The sequence below is a fragment of the Microtus oregoni genome, unplaced genomic scaffold (genome assembly GCF_018167655.1).
Source record: "Microtus oregoni isolate MIOR12 unplaced genomic scaffold, Mior012 000045F_ref0000178, whole genome shotgun sequence".
Classification (NCBI taxonomy): Eukaryota; Metazoa; Chordata; class Mammalia; order Rodentia; family Cricetidae; genus Microtus; species Microtus oregoni.
Genome location: NW_024543219.1, coordinates 3,587,470 through 3,608,795, shown reverse-complemented (window position 1 = coordinate 3,608,795; position 21,326 = coordinate 3,587,470). Strand labels below are relative to the sequence as shown.

The 21,326-nt window shown below is 47.1% G+C and overlaps 1 protein-coding gene across 1 annotated transcript; it reads right to left on the bottom strand.

Moving 5' to 3' along the window:
• Positions 1-1,506: 1,506 nt before the first annotated feature.
• Eef1akmt1 (EEF1A lysine methyltransferase 1) lies at positions 1,507-15,768 on the bottom strand. Its single transcript, XM_041634134.1, has 5 exons — positions 15,639-15,768; positions 10,125-10,285; positions 6,480-6,562; positions 2,458-2,738; positions 1,507-1,804 (listed from the first exon to the last, which is right to left on the bottom strand). Exons 2-5 carry the CDS (start codon positions 10,266-10,268, stop codon positions 1,668-1,670), a joined length of 645 nt encoding a protein of 214 aa, XP_041490068.1. The 5' UTR covers positions 10,269-10,285; positions 15,639-15,768; the 3' UTR covers positions 1,507-1,667.
• Between the last annotated feature and the right edge of the window lie 5,558 nt (positions 15,769-21,326).

Below are 21,326 nucleotides of genomic sequence, written 5' to 3'. Positions count from 1 at the left end.
TGGTACAGAAACTGCCGACTTGACTGCTCCACTAGGGGAAAAGGTTTTATTATGGGAAAGAGAGAGAAAATATGCAGAGGCCCCTGGACGAGTTCAGAGCACAGGAAGGAAAGCAGACTGGACCTGGAGGAAGACAGAGGGAAGCAGGAGAGCAGGAGAGATCGTGGAGCTGGCAAGATGCCCAGAAAAGACAGCAGGAAAGCAGACAGCATGGCCAGGGCTAGGGAGGGGAGAGAGCAGTGCAGACAGCGAGATGGAGCCCAGTGAGCAAGCACCGTGCAAGTAGGAGACAGTGAGGGAGCTGGGGTGGATGATGAGAATAAGTAGCCGCGGCAAAGACTCCTTTTGGGGATGGAAAGTTTCTGAGGAACGCTGGCTTTTATCTAACCACCAGAAATCCTTCTATGGTCCAGGTGAACTCATTTCTAGATAGGGAGGACCTGCCACCTTGCACCCTGACTGGAGCATGTTGGTAACTGTAGTCTGATGCACAGCCGGGAAACGGCAATGACCGTCCTGGGATGCCATTTGAGGCCAGCCAGATTCCCCATGCGGATCTGTGACACTGCTGCCTCAGGAAAGGACAGCACATCCCTCTGTGGCCATGTCCCGTCTGAGCCCTGTCATCGCTATGCTCATCTCCATTCTCAAATATCATGACTGGAAACAGGCAGTGTGGGCTTTGGAGCCGGCTGTTCTCCTCAGCACGACGCTCCTCAAGACCTCTCCAAATGCTACCTATCCATGGTTTGGAGAGAGGGACTCAGGCTGGCCCCAAACTACTGTCCCTCCTGCCTCAACCTCCCCAGTGCTGGGATTGCAGGCAGGTGCCACCTTCTACCTGACAGTTGTCCCTTGATTGCTGTGTGACTTCCGGGTAATAAATGGATGTAAATAGACTTAAGGATCCAGCACCCTCCCCCCAGCTCTGTTGCTTGGTTATGGAGTCTGGCTTGCACCGCCATCCCCTTTCAGTCTGGAGAGAGGTGCTGAGCTGAGCTATATGCTGTTTTATCAGGGCTCTCAGAGCTGAAGGGGAGGTTGTACCCAGGAGCTGGAACACTGGTTGCTTGGATCATCAGTTTACTCCATGGAGGCAGGTTAGGTCTCCAAGCAGCTGCCAGAGCAGTGCTCCCAGTCCTTTGGGCAGGCAAAAGCTGCCCATTTTATTGAAACTTCTAGCAGAGGCCAAGGTTCTGTGCCATTCAGGAGGCCTGTTCTATTTTCACAGATGTTGAACAATCAGCTTTTAACATCTCCCCCTACTCTAAGTCCACAGACCTGGGTTTGTATAAGAAACTCAACCTCAGGCTGGAGAGATGGCTCAGTGGTTAAGAGCACTGCTTACCCTTCCTAAAGGTCCTGAGTTCAATTCCCAGCAACCACATGGTGGCTCACAACCATCTGTAATGAGGTATGGTGCCCTCTTATGGCCTGCAGGCTACACACAGACAGAATATTGTATACACAATAAATTAAAAAAATTAAAATAGAATCTCAACCTCATTATAGAAACAGCAATGAGAAGTTTTATTTTGAAAATTAAGCCAGGAGAGTCCCAGTCCAGAGCAGCAGGAGGGGAAGGCCACGTTTCAACAGAAAGAGAATAAACTGGGAAATGGACGTGTTCCTTGGAGCCCTTTATTGTCACATGTTGCCATGTGAATTTAGGTTTCACAGTCCAGACCAGAATCATAGTTTGCATAACAGCGGAACTCATTGGCCAAATTTCGGGAATGTTCTGGAATAAACTTGCAGATTTTAACATCTAGGAGCTGAGCTGCCTGCTCTTCCATGATGGCTCCTGCAAAGAACCAACCAAGTGAGCTAAGAGTCAAACGCACCCCTACAGCTAGATGGAGACCCCAACCCCACTTCACATGCAGACAGGGGACAATCCCACTGCACACAGGATATAGTATTTTATTTATTTTATATGTATTGGTGTTTTGCTTGTATGTCTTTGTGAGGGTGTCAGAAGCCCTGGAACTGGAGTTACAGACAGGTGTGAGCTGCCTTGTGGGTGCTAGGAATTGAACCTGGATCCTCTAACAGAGCAGCCAGTGCTCTTAACTGCTGAGCTATCTCTCCAGTCCCAGGATAAAGTCTTTATATTCCTTTTTACTTCTTCTAACATGTTTGCAAAGTGCCTACTTTTTCCACTTCTCTTTATTGTGTGTATATATGTGTTGTGTGCTGCAGAAATGTCCTATGTGTGTAGTGCATGTCTGTGTTCATGGTGGTGGCTACTAAAAAGAATAGCTAACACGTGTCCCATGTACATGAGTCAGACCATGTTAAACACATCATGTGTGTTACCTCACTCAATTCACAACAGTTCCCTTGCCCACTTAACTTGGTTGTGGTCATGTAGTTAAGTGGCAGATTGGGGATTCAGTTCTGAGATCTCTGCCAACCTTTAAAGGGGCTCTTACAGGATGTGACGGCAGCACCCACCTGTGCACAGCAGAACCTTGCCCCGAGTCAGGTACCGGATTGTTTCAGATGTCTTTCTGAGACATTCCTCAGACAGGTAAGGAGGATCTGCAACCACGATGTCAAAACTGTGCTCAGCAATTCTTGCAGGTAAGTCCAGTGGATTGTTGTAATCATAGAAGACAAATTCTTCCCCATATATGGCGAATCTTTTGTCATACTCAAAGATGTAGACAGAGATGCCCTCCCCGTGCAGCTCCCGGAGCTTCTGATACACACTGGGTGCACTCACGCATGCGATTCTGCAAGCAAGTGCATAAGGCGAGATCGTGAACCGTGCAAAGAACTACTTTCTCGAAGTCTCTGTCCTCAGATTTCATTTTGTTTTTTCTGATTCTAGAAAAAAAGTATTTTGATTTGGTTCCACTTAAAACTCAGACACTATACATAAGCTTCCAGTGTGTCTCTGACGTTTCACCACTTCAAGTCATGTAGTTCCAGTGTGTGAGGTTCGTTAGGACGGCACTGCCTGCTCTGCAGACCGTTTCTGTTGTTCACACAATTACTAGTGCTCGAGTACAGTGATTATTCTTCATATTAGATGAAATTACACCGATGATCTCAAGTTTTCTTTCAAATCTAAGTACTTGTAAACAGCATTTATACAGATGCTCAAAGTTCACCTTTCTTGGTGAGATCAACAAATACAGTAAGGCTGGAGAGATGGCTCAGCACTGGCTGCTCTTCCGGGGTCCTGTGTTCAATTCCCAGCAACCACAGGGTGGCTCACACCCATCTGTAATGAGATCTGGTGTGGTGCGCAAGCATACGTGCAGGTAGGACACTGTATACATAGTAAGTAAAATGTATTTAAGAAAAAAATACATCGGGCACAAAATGGAAAGACTAGAAACCCAGCCTACCACTGACAGCGCTCACTTGTGCCCCAGTCCCTTAGGTGTAAAGCGCTCTGATAACTGGGTGGAGGGTTCACACCACAGCAGCTCCAGAGCTTAGGAACTCTAAAGACGTCTTTCCTGCTAACACAGAAAGCAGGATCTTCTTGAACAAAGGATGCTAAGAAGGCAACAGTATAAGGATTGTTAACAACACTTAAAACTTTACAGCCTTCGCTTCTGAGGAACCTGGTGTTTAAAATGTCTCACTCCAGCCGGACATGGTGGATGTGAGTCTCCTTGTTCCTGATGGACTGAAAAGAGAAAAGAAAACCTGATGCTGTGTGTGTGTGTGGGGGGGGGGGGGGGGGTCGGGGCAGAGACACTCAAGAGGCTGGGGTGAAAACATGTCACACCGAATTCCCCAAGAACTAGGAAAAAACTAACAACAACAACAACAAAAACCCCAAAACTAAAATAAAAGAAAATGTAGAATATAAAAGTAACTGCTCCCCAGCTGGGAAGTTGTGGCACACACTTTTAATCCCAGCAGTTGGGAGGCAGAGGCAGGTGGATCTCTTTGAGTTCAAGGCCAGCCTGGTTAACAGACCCGAGTTCCAGGACAGCCAGGACTGTTGCACAGAGAAACCCTGTCTTGAAAAAAACAAAACAAAACAAAGTAGCTGCTCCCAGCGCTGTAAACACCAGAGTGCAAGAGAGAAGAGGGAGGGGCAGTGGGGAGGGCACAGGTGCTGTGCCCGCTGCACGCGGCCTTTACCACAGCAGGGCTCCTACAAACACCGAACTCACCTTCCAGAGGAAAATAAAGACTAAAAAGAAAGAAAGAAAAGTTGCTTCCAATTAATATTTAATGGTAAAAATTACTGATTAGTGGGAAAATCCAACATAACAAATACAATATTATCACCAAATGTTATAGCTTCAACCTCAAAGTTTTTTGTTTGCTTGCTGTTTGTTTTCTCAAGACAGCATTTCTCTGTGTAGCCCTGGCTGTCCTGGCACTTGCTCTGTAGACCAGGTTGGCCTCCAACTCAGAGATCTGTCCAAGTGGTGGGATTAAAGGCGTCCAGCTGAGATTCATGTTTAGAACCTTGGTCTCTGGTTATTAAAAGGAGGCTGTGAGAGGAAGCTGGGTCACTGGGAACATGCTTGGCTTCCTAGCTACCTCGCTGTCTGTGCTGCTTCCCACAGGCCAGCTCACCATGACCAAACCTCCAAACGAGCCATATCTCTAGTGTTTATCAGCAGCTGAAAGCCAACAAGCTAAGAAAAAACAAATAAACAGCAGCATAAAATCCCAAGACAGAAAACAAGACTTGCAGCTGAGGAAGACACACGGAACACACTCATTCACATGGATCCCCCATAGGACACACTCATTCACATGCACCCCCCTTCGGACACATTCACATGGATCCCCCCTTCGGACACACTCATTCACATGCACCCCCGCATCGGACACACTCATTCACATGGATCCCCCCATAGGACACACTCATTCACATGGATCCCCCCCCATAGGACACACTCATTCACATGGATCCCCCCTTCGGACACACTCATTCACATGGATCCCCCTAGGACACACTCATTCACATGGATCCCCCCTTCGGACACACTCATTCACATGGATCCCCCCATAGGACACACTCATTCACATGCACCCCCCTTCGGACACATTCACATGGATCCCCCCTTCGGACACACTCATTCACATGGATCCCCCCATAGGACACACTCATTCACATGGATCCCCCCTTTGGACACACTCATTCACATGCACCCCCCCCATAGGACACACTCATTCACATGCACCCCCCCCATAGGACACACTCATTCACATGGACCCCCCATAGGACACACTCATTCACATGGACCCCCCCATAGGACACACTCATTCACATGCATCCCCCCATAGGACACACTCATTCACATGCATCCCCCCATAGGACACACTCTTAACAGTGAGAATGGAGCAACATTTTCTTCTTCTTTTTTTTTTAATGTACACAATATTCTGTCTGTGTGTATGTCTGCAGGCCAGAAGAGAGCACCAGACCTCATTACAGATGGTTGTGAGCCACCATGTGGTTGCTGGGACTTGAACTCAGAACCTTTGGAAGAGCAGGCAATGCTCTTAACCACTGAACCATCTCTCCAGCCCCTGGAGCAACATTTTCAAAAGCCAGAATTAGACACTCAGCAAAATGTTCAGAGAAAGAAGAAATCAAAACAGTTTTCTGTGGAAGTTGCGGGGTAGAATCCGCTTAGACGAGGCTGTAAACTCAGGACTGGAACCCAGGACACAGCGGAGTGCTGGCCGGGGAGCCCTCAGGAGCACAGGACACAGTGGCATGCTGGTCAGGGGAGCCCTCAGGAGCACAGGACACAGCGGCGTGCTGGCCAGGGGAGCCCTCAGGAGCACAGGACACAATGGCATGGTGGCCAGGGGAGCCCTCAAGAGCACAAGACACAGCGGCATGGTGGCCAGGGGAGCTCTCAGGAGCACAGGACACAGCGGCATGCTGGCCAGGGAGCCCTCGGGAGGAGCTGGAGCAAAGCTAGAGGGGGCCCTGGAGAAATGACGTTTTCCTAAGAGCTGGGCTATAGCTTGCTATAAAATGCTTGCCCAGCATGTACAACACCCTGCACTGATCTCTTGTGCTGCAAAAGAGAGAGGCAAAGTAAAACTGAGAAATGTTACTGGGAAGCTGGTGTGGCGGCTCACCTGGGAAATCTCAGCACTTAGGAAGACGGAGGCAGGGCAGAAGGATCAGGAGTTCAAGACCAGTCACAACACATAAATAGTTTGAGGCTAGCCTGGGCTATATGAGGCGCTGTCTCAGAGAGAAGGGTTGGGGGAGTGAGAGAGAGGCTACAGTGAATAGATCCCCCCATGTTCCCAGGACTTAGTACTGGAAGCAGTTCTAGTGAGCCAAGAACTGCAAACCATGGGACAATATTTACAGATTATAATTCAGACTTTTAAGAAATACCTCATTTAGGAAGGAAATTCAAAATATTTATACATTCACCTGTGCCTCCTAAGTGTCATGCTTGTGCTTCCATCAGTCCCTCAGACTAATTTAAACAAAAAAAGAAAAAGAAACAAAATTTGAAACTCACCTGCCACCTTCTCCAGCAGCAGCAATGGCTTCCTGTGCCAGTCGCAAAGCAGTGCCCTGACTGTACCAAAACTGGCTCAGCTGCTGTAACAGGGACAGGACACCCGTCTCAGGATCCACACCCACTTCTTTCCCCTTCTACCTCCCAAGCCAGTATTCACTATTTACCATGTCACCGGTCACTTTTCTCCTGAGTTATTTAAAATCGGTACCATCCCCCAGTGTATCAACAGAATCTACACACTGAGCACCCGGGGCTGCTAATGTTACGGTGCTAAGGCCAACAACCAGCCAAGGTTCTCTGGATGGCATAACTTACCCCACCTGAACCGGATTAGACTTCAGATTCAGCCACTGTCAAAGAGAAAGCCGGCCAGAGGACAGGGCACACAGAGGACCCATACAGAGGACCCTGTGGCAGTCGGTTCCCACACCTCCCTTGTCCTCACCTCTTCCATGTCTCCCAGGTTAGCTGCTTCGTCCCTCACAGCTGGGTTTGCCTGTAGTTTGGATGTTTTGTTTCATACTGATGGGTGACTTTCCTTACATTTCTGGTGGTTCCTACTTAGATATTCATACTCGTAAGTGAGGGATGATGTCAGTGTGAAGAAAGCAGTTTGGTTTGCCTCTGAGTCAGCCCATTTCTCCCCCTCTCTCCCCTGGGAAGTCCTTGCTGTCCTGCATACAGTCTCTGCTTGAAAACTCCATTTTAAAGAGGGGGCTTCATCGTAAGCCATGTAATGAGTGGGGCTGATCTCAGCTCCAGATGGGATGCAGTAGAGGAATTTGAACAGATACCCTGAAAATAGCCAATTAAGGAGCTAGGGAGCGGAGCCATAAAGTTTAACGAGGTCCAGATGTTCCTAGGAGGCGTCCTGTCCTTGAAGACACCTTGTCAGTAATTTATGGCTCTTTCTTAGGGTTTTTGTGCCCAAAAACTGTCCAAAGGGTTCAGAGACCACCTTACCCTTTGTCCTCACCCAATCCCCAGGTGACAGGATGTGAACGCCCCTGGTTTTTCCCTTTTAAGCCTCCCTTCCCCGGACTCGCTGCTCCCCTCACCCCTCACCTGCCGCATTGGCAAGCTGAGGTGTAGTTCAAACTCAAGTTCGAATATTAAAAACCCTCTTGTGCTTTATATGGGAATCTGGTTCAGTGGAGCTTCTTTTTTGAGGATAACTAACTTGGGCGTAGCAGCCCCATCCCTCAGAAGCTATCATCTTCGACTCTTGGATTTTTCTATCCGTTCACCCCTGCCCCTAAACACCATGTTTAAATTCTGTCTGCAGAATGCTCTACTTACTGAGCCCACATTTTGCTGTTTCACACACACCTCCTCCTTCATCGTCTCTGTGCAGCTATAATCCACATTTTGGATAAGAGGAGCCAACACCGTTGAGCCACATAATATACTAAGAGTACATTATTTTCCAGTGTGGAAATTTATTTTTCCTAGTTAATACATCATGATTGCCCCATCCATTGGTTATTCATTTATTTAGAGACAGGGTCGCACACATCCCACACTGGCTTTGAACTCCCTATGTAGCCAAGAATGAGCTGGAAACTCTTGATCCTCCTGTCTCCCCACCTCAAGGGCTAGGATTACAAGTGTAAGCTATGGTGCCCATTTTGTGAGGGACTAGGGTTGAATCCAGTTTCATGAATGCTAAGTGAGCGTTCCACCAAATGAGCTATGCCCCAAGGCCTTTGTATTTATCCTCCATTCTCCAAAACCCTCTATTGGCCTTTGATCACAACCATCTTCCTGCTGGGTATTCCACCCCACCATTCAACTGCCCTTCCCCAGAGATCCTCCTGGAAGACCAATGTTGCTCTGGTTTTCAGAAGGGCCACCTCCCTGACTTGGTGTTACTGTCCTAAGAAGCCCTCTCCTGCTGTGTGTCGGCAGAACGTCATCTCCCTATGGCTCACCCTTCCTTCCTTGGTTTACTGACTAGAGCAGACCTTTCTGTTGCAAGCCTGAAATGTATTACTCTGTCCTCACACTTGACTGACAGCTTAGCAGAACACAATTTCTATCAAAATAATGACAGAATTTTAGATTTTTAGCTTTTTTTCCTTCCCTTCCTCCCTCCCTCCTTTCAAAACAGTCTCACTATGCAGCCCTGGCTGGGTCTGGAACACACACACACACACACACACACACACACACACAACTCAGAGATACATCTGCCTCAGACACACACACACACACGTAACTCAGAGATACATCTGCCTCAGACACACACACACACACACACACACACACACACACACACACACGCACACACGCACACACGCACCAGTGCTGGGATTAAAGGTAGCCACCACCATAGCTAGCAATCATGTTTCTTATTTTTGTTGTTGTTGTTTTTTCTTTAATCATGTTCTTTTATGTGTGGGGTGGCAGTGATGAGGCTGACCTCAGACTTGCTATGTAGCTGAGGATAACCCCAAGCTCCTGAACCTTCGGCCTCTATCCTCCTGTGTGCTGGGTAACAGATGTGTACCACCTAGAGTTCTATTTCCTTTCCTTTCTTTTCTCTTTTCTTTTCTCCTCCTCCTCCTCTTCTTTTTTAATATATATTTTGAGACAGATTTTCTCTGGCTGTCCTGGAACAGAGAAAATCTGTGAGTTTGAGGCCAGCCTGGTCTACAGAGCGAGTTCTAAGACAGTCAGAGCTACATAATAGAAAGCCCGTTTTGAAAAACAATAATAAATAAATAAATAAAACAAAAACAACAACCACAACAAAACCCACAAGGAAGGAAAATGATGAGAAGATAGGGCACCTGGAGGACAGGAAGGAGCATTACTGTACCATAGTTTTAAGTGGGGATGGGGGATGGTCAGAAAACTTTACATACCTTAAAGATCTTAAAAATGCAAAAAATTGGAAACCAAAGCAAAACCGTTCTCCACTAACCAAGCAACAGGGAAAGACAGCTGTTACTCTTAAGTCAACAGAGACCAACGCGAGGCCTTCCAAACACGTACGCCCGAGGCTTCTCTCAGCAGCATTAATGTCTAATTCCCACTTCCTTTCTACACTATTTTTTTGAGACAGGGGCTTGTTATGTATTCCAGGCTGTCCGTTAACTCACTATGTAGCCTAGGTGGACCTGAGGCCGCCTGATCTTCCTGCGTCTGCCTCCTGGGTGCTAGGATACAGGACGCACCAGAGTCCTGGTATACCAACTTTTTATATGGCTACAAAACACAGAATGTATAAAGCTAGAAAACAGCCTTAATAGTCTCTCATCAGTTTCCGTTATTAGTTAGCTTCAGCTACCTCTTTTATTGAAATGATGCATTTTTCTTTCCATCAGAACTGTTGGGTTCTATGAAAACCAATAGGGTGTGTGCCTCTACCCAATTACAAAGCACAAGTAACTTACAACATGACAACACCATCTCACTACCTGCCAAACCCCTCCTCTGATCACCAGTGCTGCCAACCAGAGCCAGGCAAATCTGCACATATTGTCCCAGGATGTCCGCTGTCCGTTTCCTAACCTTGCTCCCTCTTGAGTTCTCAGTTTCTGAATGGCAGGTGGAGGGAAAGGCAGGGAAAACAATGACTAGGCAACGGCAGTGCCACACCCCACACCGCTATTTCCCCACATGGACGCATTCACTTACCCAGTTCTCCTCTATCACCCCAACATTATATTTATCACCCCCTCCTGGGTTTGTGGACTGCTTCTGCTCAGCATAAAATTCCTGGAGAGCTGCTAAGGCATGGGAAGAAAGCTGGGGTGTATCGTCATCTTCCGAATCGCTCATTTCCAACCGGCTGCGACCTGCAGAGCAGGAACATATGTTGTACGGATTTCTTTCCTTGCCCACCAAGTAATAATGAGAACAACTAACTCAAAACAACTCAAACAGAAGTGAATTTCTTCCCCATCCAGACATGGTTTCTTTATGTAGCTCTGGCTGTCCTAAAACTAGCTCTGTAGATCAGGCTGGCCTCGAACTCAGAGATCCTCTTGCCTCTGCGTCCCAAATGCTGGATTAAAGGTGCAAAGGTGTGTGTAACCACCGCCTGGTGAGAAGAGAATTTTACACAGGAAGCATAGATATTTAAAACTTTGCAGGGCTGGGGGGGCTGGCTTAGCAGCTGAAATCACTGGCTATGCTACCCTGACAACCCGAGGTCAGTATTTGGAATCCCTGTAAAAACAGCCAGACGAGGGGCTGGAGAGATGGCTCAGCAGTCAAGCACTGGCTGCTCTTTCAGAGGACCTGTTTCTATCCTCAGCACCCACATGGCAGCTTACACATCAATAACTCCAGTCCCAGGGGATCTGATGCCCGCTTCTGGCCTTTACTGGCACCAGGCACACATGTGGTGCATGGACATCCATAAAGGCAAATACTTACATACATAAAATACAAATAAATCTAAAACAAACAAAAAGCAGATGAGGTGGCTTGCCTATGATGACCCAGCCCCAGGGAGGTAGAGACAGGAGATGGATGCAGCACAACTGAGAGGAACCCTGAAATAAGGTAGGACAGTCAGGCCTAGGGGGTTCGTTCGCCTTTAGTCCCAGCACTTGGGAGGCAGAGGCAGGTCTCTGAGGTTGGCCTGCTCTAGTCAGTTCCAGGCCAGCCAGGGTTACAAGATGTTGTCTTAAAAAAAGGCAGGACCCTGACCTCCACACGTGTGATGTGCCACACCTATGTGCCTGCACACACCTATGTACCTGCCCGCACCTATGTACCTGCCCACACCTATGGATCTGCACACACCTATGTGCCTGCACACCTATGTACCTGCCCGTACCTATGTACCTGCACACACCTATGGACCTGCACACACCTATGTACCTGCCCACACCTATGTACCTGCATACACCTATGTGCCTGCACACACCTATGTACCTGCCCGCACCTATGGACCTGCCCACACCTATGGGCCTGCCCGCACCTATGGACCTGCCCACACCTATGGGCCTGCCCGCACCTATGGGCCTGCCCGCACCTATGGACCTGCCCGCACCTATGTACCTGCCAGCACCTATGTACCTGCACACACCTATGTACCTGCCCACACCTATGTGCCTGCACACCTCTATGGACCTGCCCACACCTATGGACCTGCCCACACCTATGTACCTGCACACCTATGTGCCTGCCCACACCTATGTGCCTGCACACACCTATGTGCCTGCCCACACCTATGTGCCTGCCCACACCTATGTGCCTGCACACACCTATGTGCCTGCACACACCTATGTACCTGCACACCTATGTGCCTGCCCACACCTATGTGCCTGCACACACCTATGTACCTGCCCGCACCTATGTACCTGCCCACACCTATGGATCTGCACACACCTATGTGCCTGCACACCTATGTACCTGCCCGTACCTATGTACCTGCACACACCTATGGACCTGCACACACCTATGTACCTGCCCACACCTATGTACCTGCATACACCTATGTACCTGCCCACACCTATGTGCCTGCACACACCTATGTACCTGCCCGCACCTATGGACCTGCCCACACCTATGGGCCTGCCCGCACCTATGGGCCTGCCCGCACCTATGGACCTGCCCACACCTATGTACCTGCCAGCACCTATGTACCTGCACACACCTATGTACCTGCCCACACCTATGTGCCTGCACACCTCTATGGACCTGCACACACCTATGTGCCTGCCCACACCTATGTGCCTGCACACACCTATGTACCTGCACACCTATGTGCCTGCCCACACCTATGTGCCTGCACACACCTATGTGCCTGCACACACCTATGTGCCTGCCCGCACCTATGTGCCTGCACACACCTATGTACCTGCACGCACCTACGGACCTGCACACACCTACGTACCTGCACACACCTATGTACCTGCACACCTATGTACCTGCACACACCTATGGACCTGCCAGCATAAGTTTTCCCTCATACTCTTGTGCCCTTCTTTCCCCAGGGTCGTTAAGACTTCTACTTACGTCTGCCTTGTTACACTTTCCACGCGTTTCTAGTACTTTGCATTTACCGAGGTTCTTGTATCCGTGGGGTTTCTAGTTTTTCAGCAAATTTGATAAAAAAAAAAAAAAAAAAAAAACCTTGGCCATGTGGGTTATGGGGATCAAACTTGGGGCAACAGGCTTGTGCACAAGAAACTTTACCCACTGAACCACCTCACCAATTCTCATCTTTGACACTGCACTTTTCATCTCGATAAACAGAAGGTCAACTTCATATCTATACTTAGTAGTCCAATCCTTTCCTTATCGTTTTTATTGTGCATGAGTGTTTTGCTTCCATGTATGTCCGTGCATATGAATGCCTTGTGCCCACGACCTTGAAAAACTTATGTAAACATAGCCTAGATGTTCTTTAACTTATTTATTTATTTATTTATTATGTATACAATATTCTGTCTGTGTGTATGCCTGCAGGCCAGAAGAGGACACCAGACCCCATTACAGATGGTTGTGAGCCACCATGTGGTTGCTGGGAATTGAACTCAGGACCTTTGGAAGAGCAGGCAATGCTCTTAACCACTGAGCCATCTCCCCAGCCCCAAGATTTTTATTTTTAATGGTGTGTGTGTGTGTGTGTGTGTGTGTGTGTGTGTGCACACACTTGACTGCAATATCGTGCCAGGACAGAATTCTCAAAGGCTGGAATTACAGGCAGTTGGAAGCTACCTGATATGGGTGCTGGGAACCAAACTTGGGTCCCCTGCACTCTTCCTATCTCTCCATCTCCTCTTCATGGTTTTGCTCTTAGTTATGTTGGGTATATATTACCTTGTTTATCCTCTGAGCCATCTCTCCAGCCCCCGTTCCTTAACTTCTTAAGCTGAAGGTTATGCCCTCCTACATGAGGATCCAAAACTAAACGTGTATGGGGGTGCTGGCATCAGTAAGAGGTTACTAAACAGGCACAAGCAGAAGCTAACTGATAATGATCTGTGGTCAGAGCAGACTCACTCCACAGCTGAGGCACGGCAGCAAACGCACATGGCCTCCACCACCACGTTAGGAAAGAGCAGGTCACACAGCAATAGACTCTCCTTAAACTCACGAGCCTAAGAAACTTTTTGTCATCCTTCATACACGGGGCTATAAATTAATCAAATCAAACATTCACTGATAGTGAGCATAAATTTCATTCGTTTCTTGATGTGTCTGGGCATTATCTGTCTAAGGCAGTGGTGGAAGACAGAAGTTTCTGTCATTGCTAACTTTCTTTTTACCCCCCTTCCCTCCCTCCCTCCCTCCCTTCCTTCCTTCCTTCCTTTCTTTTTTTTCTTTTTTGGTTTTTGAAGACAGGGTTTCTCTAACAGTCCTGGCTGTCCTGGAACTCACTCTGTAGATCAGGCTGGCCTCAAACTCATAGAGATCCTCCTGCCTCTGCCTCCCAAGTGCAGGATTAAAGGCGTGCGCCGTCACTACCAGCTGGGACTCTTGTATAAAAACTATGTTTCCACGCAGCAAATCTACCTATCAAAAAACCTACCAATGCTGTATGTTTCCACAGAGCATTAGAGTACCTTCTGCAAGAAATTTAGGTCAAGACAGTGTAACCCAACAGAAAGAGAGTTAACCGAGGATTCAACAGAGTCATTGGTAAACCGCAGGGGGAAGTATATCTATCCTAGTCTGTGAATGGAAGAAAATGGCCGGTCTGGGTTCTCAACCATGCACCCAGGATAACTGAGATTTTTTTTTTCAACTCAATTGTTTGTTTCTGAGTGTGAACTCTGTAGATAAAAGTCATTTTGCAATGTAAAAACGTCGAATGTGCCTGGTAGATATTGTCTAAGTAATTTTCATTAACAAAACAAAACAAAAACACTATGTGGGCCTGGAGAGATGGCTTGAGTTTAAGAGTACTGGCTGTTCTAACCAAAGGGCAGAGGTTCGAGTTCCAGCATCCGCATGGCAGCTCACAACCTCTTGGTGATCCCATGATTGCTTCTGACTCCAGGACATATGTGATTTACATTCTCATGGAGCTCATACACATATACACAAAAACAATTTTTTAATACAAGTTTCTTTTTTTTAATATTTATTTATTTATTATGTATACAATATTTTGTCTGTGTATATGCCTGCAGGTCAGAAGAGGGCATCAGACCCCATTACAGATGGTTGTGAGCCACCATGTGGTTGCTGGGAATTGAACTCAGGACCTTTGGAAGAGCAGGCAATGCTCTTAACCTCTGAGCCATCTCTCCAGCCCCCACATAAACAATTTTTAAGAAGAAACTTAAAAAGTAAAAATTTCTGTGGGAGGGGGGATTTGTGCAAGTGAATGTAGGTGCTTGTGGAGGCCACTAGTTCTCTGCAGCTAGAATCACAGATGGTTTTTACTTTATAATTCTACTTTTTTTGTGTGGTTTTTTTTGGGGGGGGGGGGCAGGGTCTCTCTCTATAGGCCTGGCTATCCTAGAACTCGCTCGTAGACCAGGCTGGTCCTCAACTCGGATCTGCCTGCGTCTAGGACTAAAAGCGCGTGCCACCACCGCCTGGCTATGAAAATCTTGTGCTTTGACTTTCAGAGAAGGTTCCTTGCCTGAGACAAGTCCTTCTAAATAGTATTTAACCTATAAAGTATTCATTTTTTTAAAGAAAGATTACTGGGTGTGGCGACAGCGGGAAGAGGCAAGATGGAGCAAAGAGTGCCACAGCAGCCCGGACTACACTGTGAGACCATCTCAAACATAAACCCCACCGCAACCTGAGATACAACTTCCACCGAGGACGCGGGCCCTACACACAGCCTGGTAAGTTAGGGTACCGCACAGGCAGCCAAGGCCTGGGTCCAGCACGTGCCTCCCAACCCCTTCCCCCGCAGACTTCCGGCTTCCGGTCTGAGCACCAGTCCGACCTGACCACCTGCGGAATGTTAGGGTCTGTTTCCGGGACAAGGTGCCCAAGTCCATGGACCCTGCAGAGCCGAGACCACACTAGGAAAGTCTCAAAGCGTCAGCGTGGACAGCAAGTCCGGGTTCCATGGGCAGCAAGCCCCACCCCCTGGGCAGCAAGTCCGCCCCCGTGGACCGCAAGTCCCACCGCGGTCACCAGTGACCGCACGCCGCCGCCACGGAGTCCACCCGAAACTGCCCAAACCCGCCTAAATCTCTGCCGCCCGGCTCCCCGTCCGCCACTCACCACGGACTCATGCGCAGTTGCCCCGATGCGCAGACGCCGTGCGAGGGCGGGGGGGTTGGGTGGGAAACGGCCGCGTTGGCGCAGGCGCAATCCGGTCGGAGGCGGCCGTGCAGGTCTAGTCCGGCCCAATCAGGGTAGTCCGGCTCTTTTGCACTACGTTTGTTTGTCCGGTCGGCTAACAGTTGAAACACTGACTGAAACAGTAAAGTCTTCATAATATTAATGGAATTCAGAAAGTCTTCCAAACCCATTAGTCTTTCAGAGATTTCCGTGTTGGGTGCACAGATAGTATATGATATTTTACCAACTACATTACCTAGCTTGGTAACTGGCGCGCAATAGACCTTAATTAAAATTAAGGCTCCCTCCCTTCCTTCGACAGCTATCAAATCACATGTAATTTGTTTTTCTTTCCCAAGGGTAGGCGAACTACACTATGTTCCTTCCTCTTTCCTCCCTTTGTGTACCGATTTCATCATCCGCTTGAGCAGCTTCACAACATTGTCGCATGTAGGAATCGCTCAGCTGCCGATGCCATCCAGTAAGCAGCTTGATAACGGGTTGGGTCACAGTTTATATATGCACAGTTTCATCTGTGGAAACCCATACTTCACTTTGATTTCGATTGCTCTAAAAAGATGACTGGTCTATTGAAGCAACTTACCAAAATGGTAAGAAATGAAAAACTATTAAAATGAAAATAAACACAGAAACCACCCACTTTTATGACTTTTATTTCCAAAAGCTGCTGGCCGCTTGTATAATACATAAAGGTTAATATTTTCCAGGTGAAACTCGTGTATTGTCACTTAGATGTTTTTTATAAATCATAAAAAGTAATATCAAAGGCAAACTAATCCTTATTGGATGTCCTGGCCACCAGGATCATGAGAAACCCTGTTGTTCTTTAAACTAGTAAACTGCAGCATCTTTTTTTTTTTTTTTTTTTTTTTTTTGGTTTTTCGAGACAGGGTTTCTCTGTGGCTTTGGAGCCTGTCCTGGAACTAGCTCTTGTAGACCAGGTTGGTCTCGAACTCACAGAGATCCGCCTGCCTCTGCCTCCCGAGTGCTGGGATTAAAGGCGTGCGCCACCACTGCCCGGCTGCAGCATCTTCTTGTATAGGACAAGCAGACTAAGACAGCTGGCTGGAAACAAGGTCATTTTGAAACATTAGACACAAGAGTGGTATGGCTAACGTCTTAACCCCCTGCAGTCTGGTGAACACACAAGGTATTTAACAACTGTTAAAGGTTAAGGCTTCGTTAGGATACATTTACCAAGTAAACAAATGTAGCCTTAGAAGTAATAAAATGGAACTGAATGAGCATCTCCTACTCTTTTATCTGTCACTGCTTTAAAGTTTCATTTTGGGAGGTGTGGTAGTTAAAATGTAATTGGCCCTACTAGGAAGTATGGCTTTGGTGGAGTGGATATGACCTTGCTGGAAGAAGTGTGTCACTGTGGGGATGGGCTTTACCCAGTGTCAGCCGATTTGCTGTTCCCTGCTCGCTCCTTCAACACATTTGCCTGCACACTGCCAAGCTTCCCATCACAACAGTCTGACCTTCTGCAACTAAGCAATCCACCACGATTTTTTTTTTTTTTAATTTTCGAGACAGGGTTTCTCCGTAGCTTTTTGGTTCCTGTCCTGGAACTAGCTCTTGTAGACCAGGCTGGCCTCGAACTCACAGAGATCCACCTGCCTCTGCCTCCCGAGTGCTGGGATTAAAGGCGTGTGCCACCACCGCCCGGCAATCCACCACGATTAAATGTTTCCTTATAAGAGGTGCCATCATCATGATGTCTTTTCACAGCAACAGAAACCCTAAGACAGGAGGCTAGAGAAATGGCACAATGGGAATTGCTCTTGTAGAGGACAAATTCAGTTCTTAGCACCCATGCCTGTAACTCCAGCTCCAGGGGATTTCATGTCCTTTTCTGTCTTCAAGACACCAGGCACAAACATGGTGCACATATATTCATGCAAGCATTCACACATAGACATTAAAAAAAGTACCCTTAAGAAACCCACCACTATGATACCTCATCCCTACTAAGTTCCACTGTTTGTTTTTATTTTGTGTGTGGGTGTTTTGTTCCCATGTATGGCTGCACCATAGGCATTCAATGCCCAGGAAGGCCAGAAGATGACGTTGGATCCCTAGGAACTGGAGTTATGGATGATTGCAAACCACCATATGGATGCTAGGGATCAAACCTGGATCTTCTTGCATGAAAAAATGCTCTTAACCATCTCTCCAGCCTGATGGGAGTCATGCGGCCTAGTTTCAGACCAGTGTATGAGTGCTTGTTCAACAGGTCTTCAGATGCGGCAAAAGCCCACAGCAGTCTCACTTAGGAAGGACAGCCCAGAGTCTTGCTGGGACCATGTGGCCCGAGTGCTTTTTCTCTCTTGTAACAGATTCTCCTGGCAGCTTAGTGTCATTTGTCAATCATGTATGGGACAGATGTGACCATTCCTGGAGACCCTTTTTTTTTCTTGAATATTTTCCCCCTAAAATTCTTTGGGAGCTGATGCTCCTCAGGTGTCTTGTCTGGGGATGCCAGCTGTCACTGGGAGCTGTTCTGACTCAGGCTGACAGGATCGGAGGCAGATCAGCCCCGTTTCTGTAAATATGTTTTGAACAGGATTGCTGTTCTTGAAAATGTGTGCCTGTGTCAATCACCTTTTAGTTCTGTAAAAACAGGATATACTTGCAAAATGGTAAGTATTGTTTTGGTTTAAAGATGTTTTGATGTAAAATAAAAGTTGGGGGAAAAACCATTTGACATATTTGTTTTTGCAGGAGGCTAATGTTGGAGGATCAGAAAAACTTGTTAGTATGGAAAGACATGCTTGTTTTCAATATATAATAAAGATGGCTGGAGCTATCTGGAGCTGGTCACTTGTTTGAAACTCACCTCGAGGTCGAACTGTTCATTTCTTCCTGCCGACCAGGTCCTTCCCTGTCCCAGGACCTGAATCCAGGCAGGACTGCAGCACCAGCGCCAATATCAGTTTTCTCCTTCATCACCAGCGACTTTACCCAGTTGGTTCTTGTGCTTTAGGAAAATCCACTCAACCCAGAGGAGCTCAGTAGGTTAACTTGTAGCTCAGATTTATGCCAAATGTGCTGTGTGGAATTTCACCATAACTTTCCTCTTCCATTTGACCAACTATGCCCTCTGTTTCCACTTAGTTTAATAGAAATGTGATTTTAGATAAGGCAGAAGGCACAAAATCCCATCAGGAATCTCCCATTTAACATCAAAACAAACAACAAACCAAACCAAACCAGTTCCATAAAGGAGTCAATATGTCATGGTATTGGCCAAACCCAAACCACTCAAAAAAGTTTCAGCATATACTAGGAGGACTGAATTCAATTCCACACAGAAAGCCTAGTGTGGCTGTGTGCATCTGTAACCCAGGCACCATTTCGGGGGGTATGGTAAGAGGGTCACTTCGGCTTTCTGGCTGCCGGCCTAAATCTAGATTCAGATCCAGATCCCTGTCTCAAGGGACTAAAACAGAAAGTGGTAAAGCAGGCCACCTACATCTTCCTCCTGTCTTTATGTATAGCCCAGGTGTGCTCACAAGCTCAGGAGTGCACACCTGCATACATTCAGAGGAAATTTGTTTCCTACTATGTGTGTATATGTGTATACATACATATATATACAGGGTTTAAAACAGGACAAAGAACAAAGGTGTGCAGAAAAAACTAGTAGTTCACCACACCCTTGAAAAGCCAGAGGGTTCAACTCCTGAATTCTTTACTATAATTTTGTCTCTATTTAATGATTTAATCAATCATCTTAAAATTATTTCTCAAGCCATGAGCTTATGAGAATACTGGATATCCTGAGGATCTGGATAGTCCCATGTGGTGATGCTAACTTGCTTCTGGTTGTATGGATTTGTTTCCTTGTGAAATCACCTGGGGTGAAGCTGGGGCAGGATGGCACAGAGGTTAAGAACACACATGGCTCCCACATCATCAGCCCAGTTACCTGTAACCTGAACTCTAGGGGATTTCCTCCTGTCGTTGATGGCACCTGTACTTATCCATACAAACTCTCCATACACAGACCCACTCACTAAAAATAGATTAACAATGTATAACGCATATACCCAGTGTAGTGTCTACCTATTGTCTCACAGCCAACTAACAAGCATATTTCAGTCATAGCAAGCACCTGTGGTGGCTTAACATTTAAGAATGAAGCACATTGGCTCACGGATTTGACTGCTCGGGCCCCAGGGGGAAGTGCTACTTGAAAGGGTTAGGATGTGCAGCTTTGTTGAATTACGTTACCGTGGTGGGCTCTGAGGTTTCAAATGGTCAAGTCAGGCCCAGTCTCTCTTCCTGCTGCCTGTGGATCTGGATGTAGAATCCTCAGCTACTTCTCCAGCACCATGTCTGTATGTGTGCTGCCATTATACCGATGGACTAAAAACTGGAGTAAATTGTAAACCAGTCCCAATTAAATGCTTTCTTTTATTAGAAAGGCTGTAGTCATGGTGTCTCTTCCAGCAATAGAACACTAAGACAGAAGTCCTTACCAGAAGTGGGGTGTTGCGATGACAGGTCTGACCTAGCTGTTTGTGGATAAAATGTGGACTTTGGATTAGGAAAGCAGTTGAACCACCTTCAGTGGGCCTTAATGGGCTGAAGGTGAAGCATGGAAGAGAGTGGTGATGACAGCAATGTAGATTACGATGGTCTTGTTCAAAGGTTTCAAGAATGCTAGTAAGTAGCCAAAAGATTATTCTTCTGGTATTTTCGTGAAGAATGTGGCTGCTTTCTCTCCTTGCCAAAAAAATCTGCCTGAGGCTAAACTGAAGTTCTGAATTATTGGCTATGGTAGAGGAAATTCCAAGACAGCCTAGTATGGACTCTGCTGTGAGGCTATCACTGGTCACTCTTACACAGATCTATAATGCAAAGGAGCAAGCTGAGCAAGGAAAAATGCAAAATGCAGTTTTAGGAGAAAAGGAGCACCAGGAAATGTATGGAGCTAAGTCCAGTGCTCAAGAAGATTAAAAAGAAAAGCCTGATGCTAACTGGAGTAAAGGGAGTGGTGACTTGATCCTACCCAACTAAGCTTTCAACTCGTGGAAGGAATTAAAGAAAAGCTTCAAAGGTGAAGGAATCATCAACGGAGAGCTGGTGCAAAAAAGGGGGGCCAAGTTCCTGCCTCAGCAGAGCGGGAACAATACTTGGCACAATACTTGTGGTTCTACCTTTAGAGTCAAAACACCAGAAAGGGATTTTGTAATCTCCCTTCATGGCTAAGGAAAGCTGCTGAGGCCACGAATATGTCAGGGTCATCCCTGATTGGAGGCCCGAGACCACTGTGTGAAGCTATGAAGGTGACCAACAGAGTTATGGAAGACCTGCCAAGGAAAGCTGCTAATAGGGAAGAGAAGCAACCCGAGAGAGAGGTGTGCTGCAGTTAACAAAGCTGAAGCAGCTGCAGGTCAGACACAGAGATGCAGAATCTGGAAGTTGCTCTACTAGCTTTCTGTCTTGCTTTGGTCCAGTATTTGCTCACTGTGCTCCCTTCCCTCCCTTTCAGAAGGTAATGTATGTCCTGTCCCATTGGATTTTGTAATTTATGTGATCTGCTTTTTGATTTTTACAGGATATCATGATTAGGAGAGCTCCAGGAGTCTTCAGACT